Source organism: Oryzias melastigma, unplaced genomic scaffold (genome assembly GCF_002922805.2).
Source record: "Oryzias melastigma strain HK-1 unplaced genomic scaffold, ASM292280v2 sc00221, whole genome shotgun sequence".
NCBI classification, from domain to species: Eukaryota; Metazoa; Chordata; class Actinopteri; order Beloniformes; family Adrianichthyidae; genus Oryzias; species Oryzias melastigma.
Window position 1 is genome coordinate 541,513 of NW_023416883.1, and position 18,519 is coordinate 560,031.

At 40.8% G+C, this 18,519-nt stretch overlaps 1 protein-coding gene across 3 annotated transcripts in view; it reads left to right on the forward strand.

The window, feature by feature from the left end:
• mprip (myosin phosphatase Rho interacting protein) overlaps nucleotides 1–18,519 on the forward strand; it is a 101,135-nt gene that overhangs the window by 58,523 nt on the left and 24,093 nt on the right. For all 3 annotated transcript variants that reach the window (XM_036210740.1, XM_036210739.1, XM_024261544.2), the window contains exons 10-12: nucleotides 1,290–1,346; nucleotides 3,154–3,222; nucleotides 3,310–3,399. In XM_036210740.1, the coding sequence (XP_036066633.1) occupies nucleotides 1,290–1,346; nucleotides 3,154–3,222; nucleotides 3,310–3,399 (216 nt within the window). The remainder of the gene's footprint in view (nucleotides 1–1,289; nucleotides 1,347–3,153; nucleotides 3,223–3,309; nucleotides 3,400–18,519) is intronic.

Sequence of the window (18,519 nt, forward strand, 5' to 3'; positions counted from 1 at the left end):
GACAAGGGGGCGGGGCCATGAATTTGAGGGTTTCTTCTGAAGCTTTTGTATGGAGCTTCAAACTAGAATAATTTGTTGTTTTATTGTGTATCAAAATTAGGCTTGTTAGTTACATTTCTGTTTTATAATGAGGTGATCTATAGTAAAATATGTAAATTGAAAGAATGTTCAATAAAGTTACATAATAATAATAATAAAATAAACTTGTTAAGGTATACAAATCTGAAGTCCCCACGAGACACCACCATCTTATTTTAAGCCAGGAAAAACCCTGCAGCTTCCGTCACAAACTTTACTCAACTTGACGCGGATGGATAGATATCAGGTTTATTTAATGTTAAGACCTGAATAAAAGCATCAGTACACGTTTCAATTTCTGGATTCAAAGAATACATCCGTAATGGACATGATTTTATGGCAAGCCAAAAAGATCACCAGGAAAAGCGGGTGCAACAGTGCCACGTTTTACAGATAATTATTATTATTTTAAATATTTAAATGTCCCCATTTGGCGAGTGGGATCAGAACATTTGTATTTCAAGTGAACACCAGATAGATTTGGTATTTTCAAAACTATTTTTAAGCATTCTTTTCTCTGTTTTTGTAGATTTGTATGTATTCAGAAACTACAAGTTTTAGCATTTTGCTTGTGTTCAAACTTTAAAGATTTTTTGTTTTAATAAATAGGCCTCAGTGAGCAAAAGTTTTGAACTTTTGTGTAAGGGAAGTACTTTATATTCATTTTGAATATATGATTTGAAACGTTTCCAAAAATTAATTTAGCTTTCATGTTGTTGTTGTTGTTGTTGTTGTTGTTGGTGGTGTTGTTTTTGTTGTTTTTTTTTTTAACTTTTTACTGATCCGAAAAGTGATCCGAACCGTGACCCTAAAACCGTGACACGATCCGAACCGTAAGTTTTGTGATCCGCAACACCCCTACAACCTTCCAATCTCAGGGCGGACATTCTTCCACAAGGCCACTGAGCGGATGTTGCCCATTTTATTTATTTAGTTATTTTTTAAAGAATATTTCAAATGAATATCATCCCAAATATTGGCTGTTGGCCACCCAGACTGGAAACCATATCTGTATCATATTGGCCTTAAAAAAACATATCGGTTGATCCCTAATCTATTTGGACGGGACAGTTTCTGCCTCACACGAACTGACCATGAGTCTATTGTTTTTGTTGACAAAGAAAAAGAATGGCATGGGTTTACAGCTTAAATCAAATATAATGCTTATTTTTGCTGGTTCATTCGACTCTGTCCTTTTTTCCTTTTTTCAGCCAGATTTGCTCAACTTCAAGAAAGGATGGATGGTAAAACTGGATGAGCTAGGCCAGGTACTTCACTTTTACTTTTAAAGCTTAACCTTTTTCTATTTAAAGGGTTAGTAATGGCCTGGGACAAAGCTAAAATAAGTATCCAGATATGTTCCATATGTTCTAATGTATCAAAAATAACAAATAATTACCGTTGACAAACGCAGGTTTTTGTAAAATTTGACAAAATCAACGACAAATCACACTCGCATTTCGCCATGCTTCAGAAACGGCTCGATTCGGGTCACGTGACGCGTTGACGTCATGTGGGTAAGACAGTGCCAGGGGCAGAATGCAGGCGGACCCAGGGTGTCTGCAGATACATGTATGTGTGTGCGCTGCGGCAAAGTTTAATTCTATAAACATCTGTGTTATGGTCCTACGGAATATTAGGGCCACCAAAAAAAAAAAAAAATAATAAAATTATGATTTTTAAAGTGCTAAATTTACGAAATTTACAATCGAAATGAGCCTATTGTGAATGAACACTGTGAGCAGAACCAGACCGACTAAACTGTGAAAAGCTTCTGATTTCAACAGGTAAACTGAATGTTTAAAACATTGCACATGTTTGGAAGTTTCTTTGTTTGATTTGCAGTCTTTTAATCATTGATGGTGGCTTGCAGGATCTCTGCAGATCCGTTGATGAAACCATCGACATTCGCAGCGGTCCACTTCCAGTCATTTCTTCCTCCGTGAAAGATCAGATCTCATTCATTTCTGTGTGATGCTTTTAATCTGAAGAGGAATCGTTTTCGGAATTTTCAGTGTACTTAGCTAACGTGACAGACTGTTGTCATCCCCTGTTGTTGTTGTGTGTTGAAACGGGATGATTCATGTGGAGAACGGGGCGTACGGAGCACTGCTTACATTCTCCTTTGGTTTCTTCGCATATCAGAGACATTCAGTAAGGTGGTGAAAGAGCTTCCGGGTATGTGAATAAAGTAAATAAATAAGTGAATACATAAATAAATAATAAACTGGCGGACGGTCCTGCAAACATGTCTCTCAGCTCTTTATTTTGCATATGAAGCTCTTCATTACCGACCCGGATAGTCAGCGTCATTGATGATGATTTGATTTAGAGTCGCCAAAAGGTTCCGATCTGTAAATAAAGCTTCACGAGATGCTCCACGTCTTCCAGCTTCGAGCATGGCTCTGATAAACTGACAGCTTTCGTTTTCATCGGCATTCTCAGCGTCACTGTCAGTGTCATTGCCAGATTGTGAGCTCTTACTTTACGTGCTGCCGGCTCAAATTGATATGGCTTTACAGTCCTCAAACCACAAACACCCGGCGCCTCTGAATCAGCGTCACTTTCAGAACAAATGTTTCCACAATCTGAGTCTGAAGACAGAATTGTGGACCTTGAAATATTGCCTCTATCGCTAGCTCCGAAACGCAAAGGAGAAGCCATCTTGCTATATTGACCCCTGTTACGTCACACGCACCACGTGACCAAAACTGAGCTTTTTACCCGGAAGAGACAGGTTTGCCAAATTTGGCCTCAAAAATGCCGTTTTATTTCAATATTTCTTGCTCAAAACACGGCAAAACATTTGGAAATGGTAAATATAAGGCGAAATACAGTTAACACCGAAAATGACCTACAACCCCATTACTAACCCTTTAAATGTGTTCTGGGATATCTTATGAGCTCCCTTTACAGATCAGCATCAAAATTTTGAAGTGAAATAAGGGTTAGCCTCTGAAATGTGTCACTACATTGAGAGATGAATTGCAGCTGCTGATATTTTGAGCAACTTTATCTTTGTCTGTCAGATGATTGCTCCTAACACACATCACCAAACCCTTTTCTGTTTTTTAGTGGAAAAAGTATTGGTTTGTGCTGACTGACCATAGTCTGAGATACTACAAGGATTCAATCGCAGAGGAGGTGAAGCTCGTCTTCTTATCAAGCTATTGCTTGTTTCCCTTGTTTCTGTCTGATGTTGAGTTGTGTTTTTATCCTTTTACGCTGCAGGCCTCTGACTTGGACGGGGAGATTGACCTGACTACATGCTACAGTGTCACAGAATATCAAGCTCAGCGAAACTATGGTTTTCAGATTCATGTAAGATTCCCTATTTTTTCTGAGGGTTCAGTCTTCCTACAGAGCTCAAATCTTTTACATTATGCCTTTGAAAAAGGCAAAAAAATAAACTTAGTTATGGATGGATGGGTGGGTGAGGGGATGGATGGGGAGATGGATGGATGGGTGGGTGGGGAGATGGACGGGTGGCTGGGTGGGGAGGTGGATGGATGGGGGATGGGTGGCTAATGATTGCGTAATCCAGGGTTTATTATTAGCAAAGCAGTGCATTTTCTTTGTGGGTACAACAATGTCCATGCAAAACTTCATATAATCTGTGATGCACCGAGATGCTCCATCAATGTCCTCTACATGCTGGTCCAGCAGCACGCTCCAATCAGTGCTTCCGAAATAGTCTCTGAGCTCCTCTTATGCCTCAGGTGTCCACCTCCTCACTGTTCGTGTAGTTGCAGGTTGCCTCCTTACAAGAGGTGTGTAAGTAGGCTGTAAGAAAACCAGAACGTGGTCTGATTTGCCTAGAGGGGGAAGGGGCGTGGCTTGATACACATCTTTGATGTCGACGTAGAAAAGATCAATAGTCCTATCACCACGAGTGGGACAGTGTACATATTGATGCATGTTTGGAAGAGTGGAATCCAGGGTGACATAATTAAAGTCCCTTGAGATGACCAAGAGTGCCTCTGGATGCCATGTTTGGAGCTCCGCCATGGTGTCAACCACAGCCTCGACCGCCGATTCCACATGCGCTCTCGGAGAAATGCAAACACAAACCGCCAGGACATGCGTAAACTCCCGAGGTAGGTAATATGGGCAGAAACTAACGGCTAAAAGCTCACAGTCTCTGCGGCACATAGTCTTTTTCACGGTAAAGTGTCCAGGGTTACACCACCTATTGTTGATGAACAAAATGAGACTGCCCCCTTTGCTTTTCCTGCACGCCGCAATGTCTCTGTTGGCCCATACCAACAAGAAACCAGGCGGCTCTACGTTGATGTCAGTTGTGTTAGCCGTTAGCCAAGTCTCAGTCAACATAAGTAAACAGCACTCTGGGTTGTTCCTTTGACTTCCAACCAATGCAAAAAGTTAATTTGCCTTATTTGTCAATGCATTCACATTACCCATAATCACAGATGGAGCTGGTAGCTTGTATCTCCTGCTGCGTTCCTTTTTGGCAAGGGCCTTCGCTTTTATTTTCACACCGGCACGGGTCCCTCTGTATCTCCTTTGCAGGTCTTTAGGGATGACATGTCTTACTCCAACTTTGCTTTTCCTCAGAGCCAGAATTTCAGTCCTCCGGTAAGCAACCTTACGAGATTTGGAGCCCCCCATTCACACTCTGACTCATACAAAGCACACCTTAAGCAGCGGCGCCATGACAGTGCGGTTCAAAGTGGTTCTGTTTTATCATTTTGTCATTATTAGGGGACTCTGCGGGCCCCCCTCTCAGTCTGGGCCCTTAGAATCAGCCACTTTTCCCCCCTTTTCAGCGCACAGGAGCTGGTGGCGCTTGTAAATTAGGTGGTGGCTGCCACCACCTAATTCTCTATGCAGGAAAAACCCTGTATACGCTAAGAGCGAGCGGGATATTGACTCCCTGATCCACACTACCAGGATCTGCAGCACTGACATTGGGATGTCATTCGGGCTTGAAAAATGCAGTTGGATGGTGACAAATAGAGGCAAGGTAGTCCACACAGAGGGGGTCTAACTCCAAGAAGGAACAATAGCAGACATTGAGGACAGCTACAAGTACCTTGGAATTCCACAGGCAAATGGCAACCTGGAACAGGTAACAAGGAAAGCTGCAACTTCCAAATACCTCCAACGAGTAAGGCAAGTCCCGAGAAGCCAGCTCAATGGCAAGAACAAGACCCGGGCAATAAACAGTTACGCACTGCCAGTCATCAGATATCCTGCAGGAACAATAAGATGGCCAAAGGAAGAGATACAGAGCACAGATGTTAAAGGCCTTGTGCGGTCAAAATCGTGATTTTTCTTAAACTGCAATAAAACATTAGTATTTATGTCACAAATGAACCCCCGTATAATTATTTTGTCACCCGCGGCCCCGTGCACTCTCTTCAAGCGTTCAAAGATAGCGCGGTCGCTCAGATTTTGGGCAGCCACCGATAAGTAGGTCATAGGTCGTGTGACGTCAGTACAGGAACATACAGCTAGATCCGCTAGTGTTGTGATGACTTTCTGGGCATGGAATTACTTAACATAATAGAATTTGGACTGCTGCGGATTTGGGGATTCAAACGGGATAATGGTGAATAGGAGTGTGGTGTTTGGGTGCAGTAATGTGCCGAAGAAGGGGGTCTCCCTTTATGAATTTCCCGTTTCAATAAAGGAGAGCGGCGCTCCCCGGTCTGGGGGAGGCTCTGAGCCCTCCCCCTGACAATAAGCAATTTTACGACAGAGTATTAAGGCCACCAAAAAAAAAAAGTAATATTACGACTTTTTTTCTCGTAAATTTACGAATTTTAATCTCGTAAATTTACGAGAAAAAAGTTGTAACTGCTAAATTACGAGAATAAAGTTGTATATTTATTACTTTAAAAGTCATAGACTATATTTACGACTTTAAATCTCGTAGATTTACAAGAAAAAAACTTGTAAATCTACGAGATTTAAAGTCGTAAATTTACGAGAAAAAAACTCGTAAATCTACGAGATTTAAAGTCGTAAATTAATAAAGCCCTTTCGCCCCCTTACGTCACATTCTCAAATGAGAATGTAAACAGAGCTCCAGACGCCTCCTTCTCTAAATTAAACGTCCCGTCTCAACACAAAACAACACTGAGAAATGACACTTGTCTGCTACGTTAGCACAAGAACATTGAAAATTCAGAAAACTAGTCCTCTTCAGACGGAAGCATCACAGAGTTGGAGGAGATCTGGTCTGTTGCGGAGGACGAAATGACTGGAAGTGAACAGCTGCGCGGATATCGACGGCTTCATCAACGTAATCTGCAGAGATCCTGCAAGCCACCATCAACGAATAAAACATTAATAAACTGTAAATCAAATAAAGAAACTTCCAAGCACTTGAAATATTTTAAACATTCAGTTTACCTGATGAAATCCAAGACGTTTTCCACAGTTTGGTCGGTCTGCTTCAGCTCATGGCATAAATTCGCTGGACTGTAGGCTCCCCTCGACTTCAATAAATTTACGAGAAAAAAGTAGTAAATTTACGAGATTAAAAGTCATAAATTTACGAGAAAAAAACTCGTAAATTTACGAGATTAAAATCGTAATATTACTTTTTTTTTTTTTTTTGGTGGCCCTAATACTTCGTCGTACAATTTAAAGTTATTTGTGATGTAATTTCAGGGGTTGATAACATTTAAGGAAAATACAAAGTGTTTTTTTTTTTTATATTTTAAGTAGGGTTGTCGACCTTTACGGGTTAACACGTGATTAATTTTTTAAAAAGTTAATGGGTTAATATTTATAAATGCAAAAAATTACACGTCAGAGTCTCGTTGGAGGTTTCCACAGCTTGCGTTAATTTCTGAAAATTCCCACTTTGTCGGAGACTAACCTGCCTGAAACATGTTCACTTACAAAATAAATAAATATTCAATTGTTTTTTTCATTGGTGCGGTCTGTTGTCACGGTAACATGAGACTGCGTTGCTGTGCTGGCAGGCAAAGGAAAACTATATCATTGCTGATTGTCACTATAGGTTCAATAAAGCATCAGTTCAGAGAGAAAGTTCAAATCTTACTGATTTCTTCTGTTGATCTCTTTTTGTCCTGATGGTGAAGCAAAAAGGTTGTAGTAAAGAAGCCAGATCTGTGATAGAGATCATTTGGGCTATGTGACCGGAACTTCTTTTTTAGGTGTGCATCCACACCTAGCAGCCAATCAGATTTGAGCATTCACCTTGACCATCTTAAAGTGCAGAAACACAATGTAAATTTTTATGGCTGTTTGTCAGCATCTGTCAGCTTTCTTGGAGCAATACTGAAGACTTTACAGTTCTGCTTATCTTATTGTTGATTTGTTTTGTGTTCACAAATTACACTTGTGTGATATCTGAGTTAACACTTTACAAAAAAAAAAAAAAAATCGAAAGAAAAATTGTTATAAAATGTACATAGTGAAACATTGTGATTAATCATGATTAATTACAATCCGAAAGTGTAATTACTCTGATCAATTTATTTCATTGATCGACAGCACTAGTTTTAAGACCAAATAACATTAGAAAGAAGTGACGCCATGCTGGAGAAAGCAGCATGAAAGCGGGTCTCCGTCTGAAAAATTGAAATACCCAAACAAAAACCTTTTAACTGGTCGGCGAAACAACAAAACTATTCATGGCAGCAACGACAAGAAGTAAAGCTACTAGCAAACAAGAAGCAAATATGGAATAGAATGAACACTTGAGGCAACTGACTCTGCCGCAGACCACCGCCGACAATAGAACTAACATGGCGAATGACGATAATGCGGAGAACAAAATACTACGAGAACTGGAGAAGCTGAGGCAAGAAAACAGAGAAGGTCGTTCACAGACCAAATTGTCGTTAACCAAACTAGACACGGTTATGCAAGAATTGAAGAATGACATGATTAAACTTGAAAAGAGGACGGCTGAAACGGAAAGCCGCATCAGCGGTGTGGAAGATGCTTCGCAGAGACGCGAGAGGGCGATTCGATACCTGCTTCAGAGAGAGATGGATCTGACGGCCAGATACGAAGACCTCCAGAATAGGTCCTGACGAAACAACTTGCGAATATACCGGGTGCCAGAAGGCAGTAAGGGGAAGGACGCAGCAGCCTTTGTGAGGGAGCTAATCAAAACCACCATACAGCTAACACTGGAGATTAGCAACATTCAGATAGAGCGCTAGCTGCTAAACCGAAGAACCCCGCGTCTGCACCGCGGTCCATGATCGTGAGGTTTGTGGACTACTCTGTGAAAGAAGCTATTCTGAAGCAAACCTGGAGTCAGAGACAAGTGCTGTACAAAGACAGACAGATTTTCTTCGATCACGATTACTCCTCGTGCCCAGGTGCGAGAAGCCATTAAACAGCTTAAGCAGAAAAACATGAGGGCCAAATGTGTTTACCCGGCGCAGCTGAAGCTACTCACGGAGGAAGGAGAGAAGGTCTACCCATCGCTTGCTGCTGCGGCTTCGCCATTGAAGGAGCTTGGAATCCAGGTCCGGGTGGACGAGCGCGAGAGGATGGAGAATGAGCTAGCGTGCCACAGGTGGAATATAGCCTTAGGGAAACACAAGCGGGAGACAGCGAAGCTATCCAGTAATGACGCAAAAGCTTTCTATAATGGAAAAGATTAACATTGCTGTGCCAACGACTACTAGCAAGTTCGAATAAATCGACGGTAGGGTACTACTCTTTGTTTTGTTCCGAAGTAACAGACGGGCCGTGACGACGGACAGCGAGCAACAGAGCCGCATACGGAGCCGCAACATCCGCTCCGCGAGCAGGATGCACAAAGCCAAACACAGAGTGTGTCTACCACAGAGGAGTTGTTACCATCCTCTGCTGGGAACTCTGAAGGTTTTTTACAAATCTATAATAAAATACCATTTGTGTATGTGGAAGTCATTTTTATTTGACATGTTTTGTTATGTCCTTGTGTGTTCTTTCAGCGTTGAGATTGTTTATGGGCTAATTTTGTTTGTTTTTTTTTCTTTTGGATACCGACAAAAATCTTAAAAGGTATGGATAAGTGTTGTGGGCAGAAGGGCAGAATTATACTATGAAAATAAAATAAATATCAATTTTATGAACAGTTTAAGTTGCATTAGCTTTAATGTGAAAGGAATTGGCACCCCAATCAAAAGGAAAAAAAAATTCAACCAATTAAAAAGATCCACTGCTCTATTGCAATGATTCAGGAAACACACCTGTCTGAAACCGAGCATCTGAAATTAAAACGAGAATGGGTGGATCAGGTATATGCCTCTTCATTTGGAAGGAAAAGGGTCTTATTAAAAAAATATATTTATTTTACCCATGGAGAAACACACACAGACAAAGAGGGCAGGTTTGTAATGGTGAAAGGTGAAATCGGACGCACTAAAATCACTTTACTTAATCTTTATGCTCCTAATGAGGACTGTCCCCAATTTTTTAAAAATATTGGCTCAATTCTAGCGGATAAAGCGGAGGGAATTACATTAATAGGTGGGGATTTCAACTGTGCACTTAAACACTGTTTAGATAAGCTCCTGATGGGAAGAGGACCCATATCAAAAAAATCAAAAACCCTGAATTCAATGATGGATGAGCCGGGGTCAGTAGATGTTTGGGGTTATTTACATCCCAGAGAGAAGGACTTTACCTTCATGTCCCCAGTACATGGCACCTACTCTCGGCTAGATTTGTTTCTGATATCAGGTGCTGACTCCTACAAGGTTAGTGAATGCATCATAGAACCAATAATTATATCGGATCATGCACTGGTTTTTCTCAAGTTAAAAATAGGACCACATGGCCAATCTAAATATTGGAGACTTAACGTGTCTCTGTTAAATGACGAAAAAAATAAAAGAAAACCTTAAAAAAGCCCTAAAAAGTTATTTTGAATTAAACGGCAATGGCACAGTCCCCCCTTCGATTCTATGGGAAGGGTGCAAAGCCGTGATGAGAGGCAATATTATAGTTATCTCGTCACAGTTGAAAAAACAAAGAATTACTGAGCAAAACAATCTGGAAAGAGAAATTAAGGATTTTGAATTAAGATACTAACAAAACCAGGATCAAAAACTATTTCTTTCTTTAAAAAAGACCAGACAGACGCTAGATGATTTCCTGACATATAAATCAGAAGGTGCACTGCGCTTTTTAAAAAGAAAATATTATGAATACGGAAACAGAGCTAGTCAACTGTTGGCTTTTCAGCTACGAAAAGCATAATCTAACAGAGTTGTGGGTAAAATTAAATGCTCTCGTACTAATTCCATGCTTATGCAACCAAATGACAGGGGCCAGGGCTTTTGCTCATTATTATCAAAGTTTATACAAGAAGAACAACTGCCAGAGAAAGAAAATGAAATAGAAACGTTTTTTAAATTTATTCACATGGCCAAATTAACTCAGGAGGAGGCAGATAAAATGGTGAACCCAATAAGTGAGGAAGAAATTAAAAGAAACATTTTAAAATAAAAAAATGGCAAAACACCGGGGGTGGATGGATTTTCGGGAGAGTATTATAAGGTCTTCTTAAATGAATTGATACCTATTTTAATTAAAGTAGATAACTATACGCTAACAGAAATGAACCCCCCGGGATCATGGTCAGAAGCAGTGATTAGTGTGATACCAAAAGAGAATAAGGATCCAACTTCCTGCACCTCCTACCGACCAATAAATCTTTTATGTGTAGATATGAAAATTCTGACTTCAATAATGGCAGAAAGAATACAGCGATGCATTAAAAATCTGATCAAACCGGACCAGACTGGCTTTATTGGTAACCGGCAAGGCTGTGATAATGTTAGGAGAGCCCTTAACCTACAAACGATTGCGGCAAAGAGGAATACCCCGGCTGCGCTTCTTGGCTTAGATGCTGAGAAAGCGTTTGACCGTGTAGACTGGGTGTTTCTGGAGAAGACACTTAGACATATGGGTTTTAAAGAGGCTTTTATTAAATGGATCAAAACATTCTACAAGAACCCAAAATCTAGGGTCAGGGTAACGGCCACTATTCAGATTTTTTCCCCTTGGGAAGAGGCACCCGACAGGGGGATGCACTATCCCCGTGTCTATTTGCTCTCAGCATTGAGCCATCAGCAGAACTAATTAGAACTAACCCATGTATTCAAGGAATAAGAGATTATGCAAATACCCAACATAAGCTGGCACTCTTTCTTCTTCTTTTTCTTTTCCTTTCGGCTTTTCCCTTCAGGGGTCGCCCCAGCGAATCAGTTCCCTCCATCTAAGCCTGTCTTCAGCATCCTCCACTCTAACACCAGCCACCTTCATGTCTTCATTCACTGCATCCACAAACCTCCTCTTTGGTCTTCCTCTAGACCTCTTTCCTGGCAGCTCTAGACTCAGCATCCTTCTACCAATATATTCACTGTCTCTCCTCTGAACATGTCCAAACCATCTCAGTCTGGCCTCTCTGACTTTATCTCCAAAACCTCTAACATGTGCTGTCCCTCTGATGTATTCATTCCTGATCCTATCCATCCTGGTCACTCCCAAAGAGAACCTCAGCATCTTCATCTCTGCTACCTCCAGCTCTGCTTCCTGTCTTTTCTTCAGTCCCACTGTTTCTAGTCCAAACAACATGGCTGGTCTCACCACAGTCTTGTACACCTTTCCTTTCATTTGTGCTGAAACTCTTCTGTCACACATCACACCTGACACTTTTCTCCACCCATTCCAACCTGCTTGCACTCTCCTCTTCACTTCTTTTCCACACTCTCCATTACTCTGTACTGTTGACCCTAAATACTTAAACTCCTCCACCTTCTTTATCTCTTCTCCCTGTAACCTCACTCTTCCACTCTGGTTCCTCTCATTCACACACATGTACTCTGTCTTACTGCGGCTAACCTTCATTCCTCTCCTTTCCAGGGCAAACCTCCACCTCTCTAACTCCACCTCCACCTGTTCCCTGCTCTCACTACAAATCACAATATCATCTGCAAACATCATAGTCCATGGTGATTCCTGTCTAACCTCATCCGTCAGTCTGTCCATCACCATTGCAAACAGGAAGGGGCTCAGAGCTGATCCCTGATGTAATCCCACCTCCACCTTGAACTCCTCTGTCACCCCTACAGCACACCTCACCACTGTCTTACAGCCCTCATACATGTCCTGCACTGCTCGGACATACTTCTCTGTCACTCCAGACTTCCTCATACAATACCATAGTTCCTCTCTGGGCACTCTGTCATAAGCTTTCTCCAGATCTACAAAGACACAGTGGAGCTCTCTCTGACCTTCTCTGTACTTCTCTATCAACATCCTCAAAGCAAATGTTGCATCTGTAGTGCTCTTTCTTGGCATGAAACCATACTGCTGCTCACAAATGTTCACTTCTGCTCTTAGTCTGGCTTCCACTACTCTTTCCCACACCTTCATTGTATGGCTCATCAGCTTTATTCCTCTGTAGTTACCACAACTCTGCACATCTCCCTTATTCTTAAAAATGGGCACCATCACACTTCTCCTCCATTCCTCAGGCATCTTCTCACCACCTAAGATCCTGTTGAACAACCCGGTCAAAAACTCCACTGCCATCTCTCCTAGACACTTCCATACCTCCACAGGTATATCATCAGGACCAAGAGCCTTTCCACTCTTCATCCTCTTCAAAGCCCCTCTCACTTCACCTTTACTAATCTTTCTTACTTCCTGCTCCACAACCGTCACCTCTTCTACTCTTTGTTCTCTCTCATTCTCTTCATTCATCAACTCTTCAAAGTATTCTTTCCATCTTTCCATTACACCACTGACACCTGTCACCACATTACCATTCCTATCCTTGATCACCCTAACCTGCTGCATGTCCTTCCCATCTCGATCTCTCTGCCTTGCTAGTCTGTACAGGTCAGTCTCTCCCTCCTTACTACCCAACCTAGCGTACAAGTCATCATAAGCTCTTTGTTTGGCCTTTGACACCTCTACTTTCACCTTACGCTGCATCTCCCTGTACTCCTGTCTACTCTCCTCAGTCCTCTCAGTGTCCCACTTCTTCTTAGCTAGTCTCTTACTCCGTATACACTCCTGCACCTCCTCATTCCACCACCAAGTCTCCTTATCAACTCTCTTTCCTGATGACACACCAAGTACACTCCTACCTGTCTCCCTGATCACATTAGCTGTAGTTATCCAGTCATCTGGGAGTACCTCCTGACCACCCAGAGCCTGTTTCAACTGTTTCTTAAAAGTCATGCAACAATCTTCTTTTTTCAGCTTCCACCAGTTTGTCCTCTTCTCTGCCTTTGCCCTCTCTTTCTTCATCTTCTTCACCACCAGAGTCATCCTACACACCACCATCCTGTGCTGTCTGGAAACACTCTCACCAACCACTACTTTACAGTCACTGATCTCCTTCAGATTACACCGTCTACACAAGATGTAGTCTATCTGTGTGCTTCTACCTCCACTCTTATAGGTCACTCTATGTTCCTGTCTCTTCTCAAAGAATGTATTCACTATCGCCATTTCCATCTTTTTTGCAAAATCAACCACCATCTGTCCTTCTACATTCCTCTCCTGGATACCAAACCTGCCCATCACCTCCTCATCACCTCGGTTTCCTGCACCAACATGACCATTGAAATCTGCACCAATGACAACTCTCTCATTTCCAGGGATGCTCATCATCACTTCATCAAGATCCAACCAGAACTTCTCCTTCTCTTCCAGCTCACATCCTACCTGTGGGGCATACCCACTGACAACATTGAACATGACACCCTCCATTTCTATCTTCAGACTCATCACTCTATCTGACACTCTTTTTACCTCCACAACACTCCTAACAAACTCCTCCTTTAGGATAACTCCTACTCCATTTCTCTTCCCATCTCCACCATGATAGAACAACTTGAACCCTGCTCCTAAACTTCTAGCCTTGCTACCTTTCCACCTGGTCTCCTGGACACACAGTATGTCTACCTTTCTCCTCTGCATCATGTCCACTAACTCTCTACCCTTTCCTGTCATAGTTCCAACATTCAAAGTCCCAACTCTCAGTCCAACACTAGTGACTTTCCTCTTCTCTCTCTCCCTACGAACCCGCCTTCCTCCTCTCCTTCTTCCACCAACAGTAGTCCAATTTCCACCGGCACCCTGTCGGTGAACAGCACCGATGGCGGTCGTTGTTAACCCGGGCCTCGACCGATCCGGTATGGATTTCGTAGGTCTGATTCGCATATTTGATTTGGCAAGATTTTACGTCGGATGCCCTTCCTGACACAACCCTCTGTATTTATCCGGGCTTGGGACCGGCACAATGAGACCCTGGCTTGGGCCCCCTCGTGGCTACATTAAGCTGGCACTCTTTGCTGATGATATTTTGTTGTTTGTTGAAAACCCTGTCACTTCAATTCCTGCCCTCTTGCAAAGCATTAGTGAATACACCGGTGTCTCAGGATACAAGATTAATGCAAACTAGAAAAATTGCATTTCCTGCGGAAATACGTTTGATTGCAGTTTTGCAGAAGGTGACTTCTTTAATTGCTTCATCGCATAAGTTTTAGCAGGAGATGCTGAAGTTTACCATAAGTCTCTGAAAAAAATCCAGAAATCAGCAATGTCAATAAATGGTAAAATCTTTTTGGTGTGCAGAAGAAGTAGTTGCTGCGGAAAAAAACGATTTGCAGAAGTGATGACAGAAATAAGTCATATTATCAATGCATGGCAGGAATATGTTGGATTGTGAAGATGAATTTTTTGCAGAAAAATCAAATCACTATTTGCAGAAGGAATTGCAAAAGAAAGCAATCCTAAAAGACATCAGTGGATGCTAAATTAGCTTCAAATGCTATCATGTTCATAAAATATGATCTAAACTCCAAAATACACTGAAAACCCACAGTAAAAGCTAAAATAGCCAAAAATGCTAGCATGTAGCTAAAATATTGGCTTAATTCAAAATTAGCCTAAAAACATCAGTAGATGCTAAATTAGACACAAAAGCTAGCATGTTCCTAAAATATTAACTAAACTCCTGAAGTACCCTGAAAATCCCCAGTAAAAGCTAAAATAGCCAAAAAAGCTAACATGTAGCTAAAATGTTAGCTTAACTTCAAAATAGCCTTAAAATCCTCAGTAAATGCCAAATTAGCTCTACATGCTGTTAGAGTGAAGAACATTGTCTGTGGTTTGACTCAGCAAAAGTTTAAATACAAATGCCCATAAAACATTACAGTAACAATACATGGTAGTTCATCAAATAAATAGCATTTACATCAGACAACTGGGCAGGACAGTTCTATCAGTATCTTGTCCAAGAACTGTAACACCAGAATGGGCAGGGGGAACTTGAAACTTCTGATTCATAAGTTTGGGGGGTCACAAACTCCTGAAACTGTCTCCCTGCGTGTGAGGTGGGGGAGGGGAGGGGTGAGCACCTCCAGTTTGAGCAAAATGAGTCAGCAAATTTGAAGCACCATGGTTTGCTCCGAACAAATGACTGCTGTTCGCCAACCATACGTCCGATCTGAATAATTCCTTCAGTTTTGTAAACCTTAGACTCAGAAGAATGTAGAAATATATGTTTTATTTGTGTCAAACATAACAACTTTTTGTGAAAATGATCTGAAGTGAGAGGAGTAAATCCTTCCTGTCATCACCTCAAAATCCCATGTTAACGAATGGGGAAACAGCAATTTGACATGTTTCAAACAAATGTCTATATCTTCAAAACTGCTTCAGATATCAAAACAGTTGAACCCTTGTAAGAACCACAAGGTTTTCGGCTATCATCTGTGTAAGTCTCATGTTTCTATGTTCAAAGGTGCTCTCACAATGACAATTTAAAAACAGTCCACAACATAAAAAGCGTTTGTGTTCTGTACAATAGAAAAGTATAGGGATTTTAGGTGGACTTTGTCTCAAACTTGGGGCTCTTGCGAAAAAACTGCTCAACCCATGACTTTGAGGGTTATTTTAAACGAAGCTAGACGAAAATACCCACAGTTTGGTGAAAAAATTGTGACTCTACGACCAACGGTTCAGGAGTTACAGCGATTTGTTCAGAAAAGTTTTCTCTTAAAAACTTCCCTGTCCTCACTCTAAGTGATGACGTCACACGCTCTAGCAACTGCCAAAATCGTCCCAAAAGTCCAAAATTGCCTGATTTCAAACAGCTGTAGTTAAAAAACTATAAGACATATCCACAAGAAAAGTAATAGCTGAAATTCCCCATCCCTCCACTACAGTTTAAAGTTTGAATGGTGTCTGTAGCTCAAAAATTGTAGGAGGAGATACATTTCAAAAACAGTGAAGTTGAAGAACTGTCCCCATTGACTTCAATGTTATTTTTAAGTTGAACAAGTTCAAAAAGTATAAAAATTTGCAGAATTGTTTGAAAAAAACATAAAAGTCCACAACTTGCAGAAAAAGTACATGTTTGAATTTTCAGAATAGCATAAAGTATGCAGAAGTTACAAATGCAGAAGGTTTGGACTGCAAAAAAAGCCTTCTCCATTTATTTCTATGCAAAAATTTGCATAAATTTGCATAATTTGCATAAAAACCATAAGATGCAGTATTAATTTTTAAAGAGAGCACCCATCTCCTCAATAAGCTGAACATTTTGATACTTGAATGGCAGAAATCGCATAAAGTATGCTGGAGATATGGATCGCCGAAAAACGTACGGAAGAATAAAAAGAAGAAAAATAAGAAAAGAGAAGAACAATAGTTTGCTTGCATACTGCAATCAAACTAATAAATCCAATATTATGATGGTAGCAGGAAAATGGCCCCCAGAATTGCGTTCAGAAAACCAGTAAATGGTTTTAGGTATCTTGGTATTAACCTTACACCTAAAACCACACAACTCTACAAATCTAATTACGAAGACATCCTTAAGGAAATTAGAAAAGATGTTGATAGATGGGACATGCTTCCATTGTCGTTTTTAGGAAGAATAGAAACTGTGAAAATGAACATCCTACCGAGACTTCTATTTATGTTTCAATCACTCCCAATCTCTATACCACAATACGCTTTTAAAACACTGGATAAATTATTATCAAAATGTATTTGGCAAAATCAGAAACCTAGAGTATGGTTAAAAGTATTGAAAACAAATAAGGAGCGGAGAGGACTTGGACTTCCTGATCTAAAGCTTTATTATTGGGCAGTACATCTCCGCACATTCTCACACTGGATGATTGAAGAAAATGAAATTCAATGGAGGTCCATTGAACAAAACTCACTTCCGGACTGCCACTGCAAACACTTCCTTTTATGAGTAAAAACACTATTAAAAAAGTAAAAATTAACAATCCATGGGTAAAACAAACTCTTAAAATATGGAATTCAATTCGGAAATGTCTTGGAGGAGCTGGTGGGCTATCCCGTGCTATGGCCATCAAAAGTAACGTTGAATTCCTACCATCTGTTTTGGATCCAGTTTTTAGAAGGTGGGGTGAAAAAGGTTTGGTTACGATTCATAACTTATTCTGTGGACACATTCTTAAATCATTTTCTCAACTGAAACAGGAGTTCTCTTTGCTGCCTTCCGATTTGTTTCGATTTTTACAGATTAGAGACTATATAATTAAACAGCCAGAATGGGACATGATTACGAGAGAACCATCTGATCTAGAACTCTACTTTATTAGCTTATATGAGAAACAAACGCCGATAACGAAATTTGTGTCTGTGATATATCAGAAACTGATGACGCAATTATCGGATAACACTCTGTATAAAAAACATCAGTGGGAACTTGAGATGAATGTACTTATAACAGATGAGATGTGGGAAAGAGCGTGCTTGGACTGTCATAAAGGAATTGGAAGTCAAATTTAGAAAGAGTTCGACTGGAAAACTAAAATCAGATTCTTTAAAACACCCCTAAAGTCACACATCGCCCAGAACACCATCACTGATACATCCTGGCGAAGCTGTGGCATGGTGGGTGACCACACACATATCTTCTGGGACTGTCCCAAAATAAGAACCTACTGGGAGAATGTAAAGAAGATAATAGAAGACATTTTAAGAACAGAATTACCCATGGATCCACTCTTATTTCTTTTAGACTCTTACAACAAAGACATACTTAATAGAGACCAGTGTTTTGTTCTACGTATTCTTGTGATGGTTGCAAGGAAGATGATCACTCTGAACTGGCTCAAACCAGATCCTTCAACAGTAAGCTAGTGGTTACAAAAACTGAAACAAGTTTATTCAATGGAACGGCTGACGGCCTAACTGCAGCTGAAAATTAACATTTTTCAAGAAGATGGACCCAAGTGACTGCTCTTTTTGAGTGATCTGGACTGTACCTGTCTGCCTATATTCATATTTGCCAGTGTCCACATGTCTGAGGACTTGAGATTTTGTTAAGAGTATTGTTTTTCTGTATGTACATGTCGACATACATATATATTGTTACTTTCTCTCCTTTTCCTGTATTAGGAAATTAGCCCAATCTAAACACAAGGTGATTAT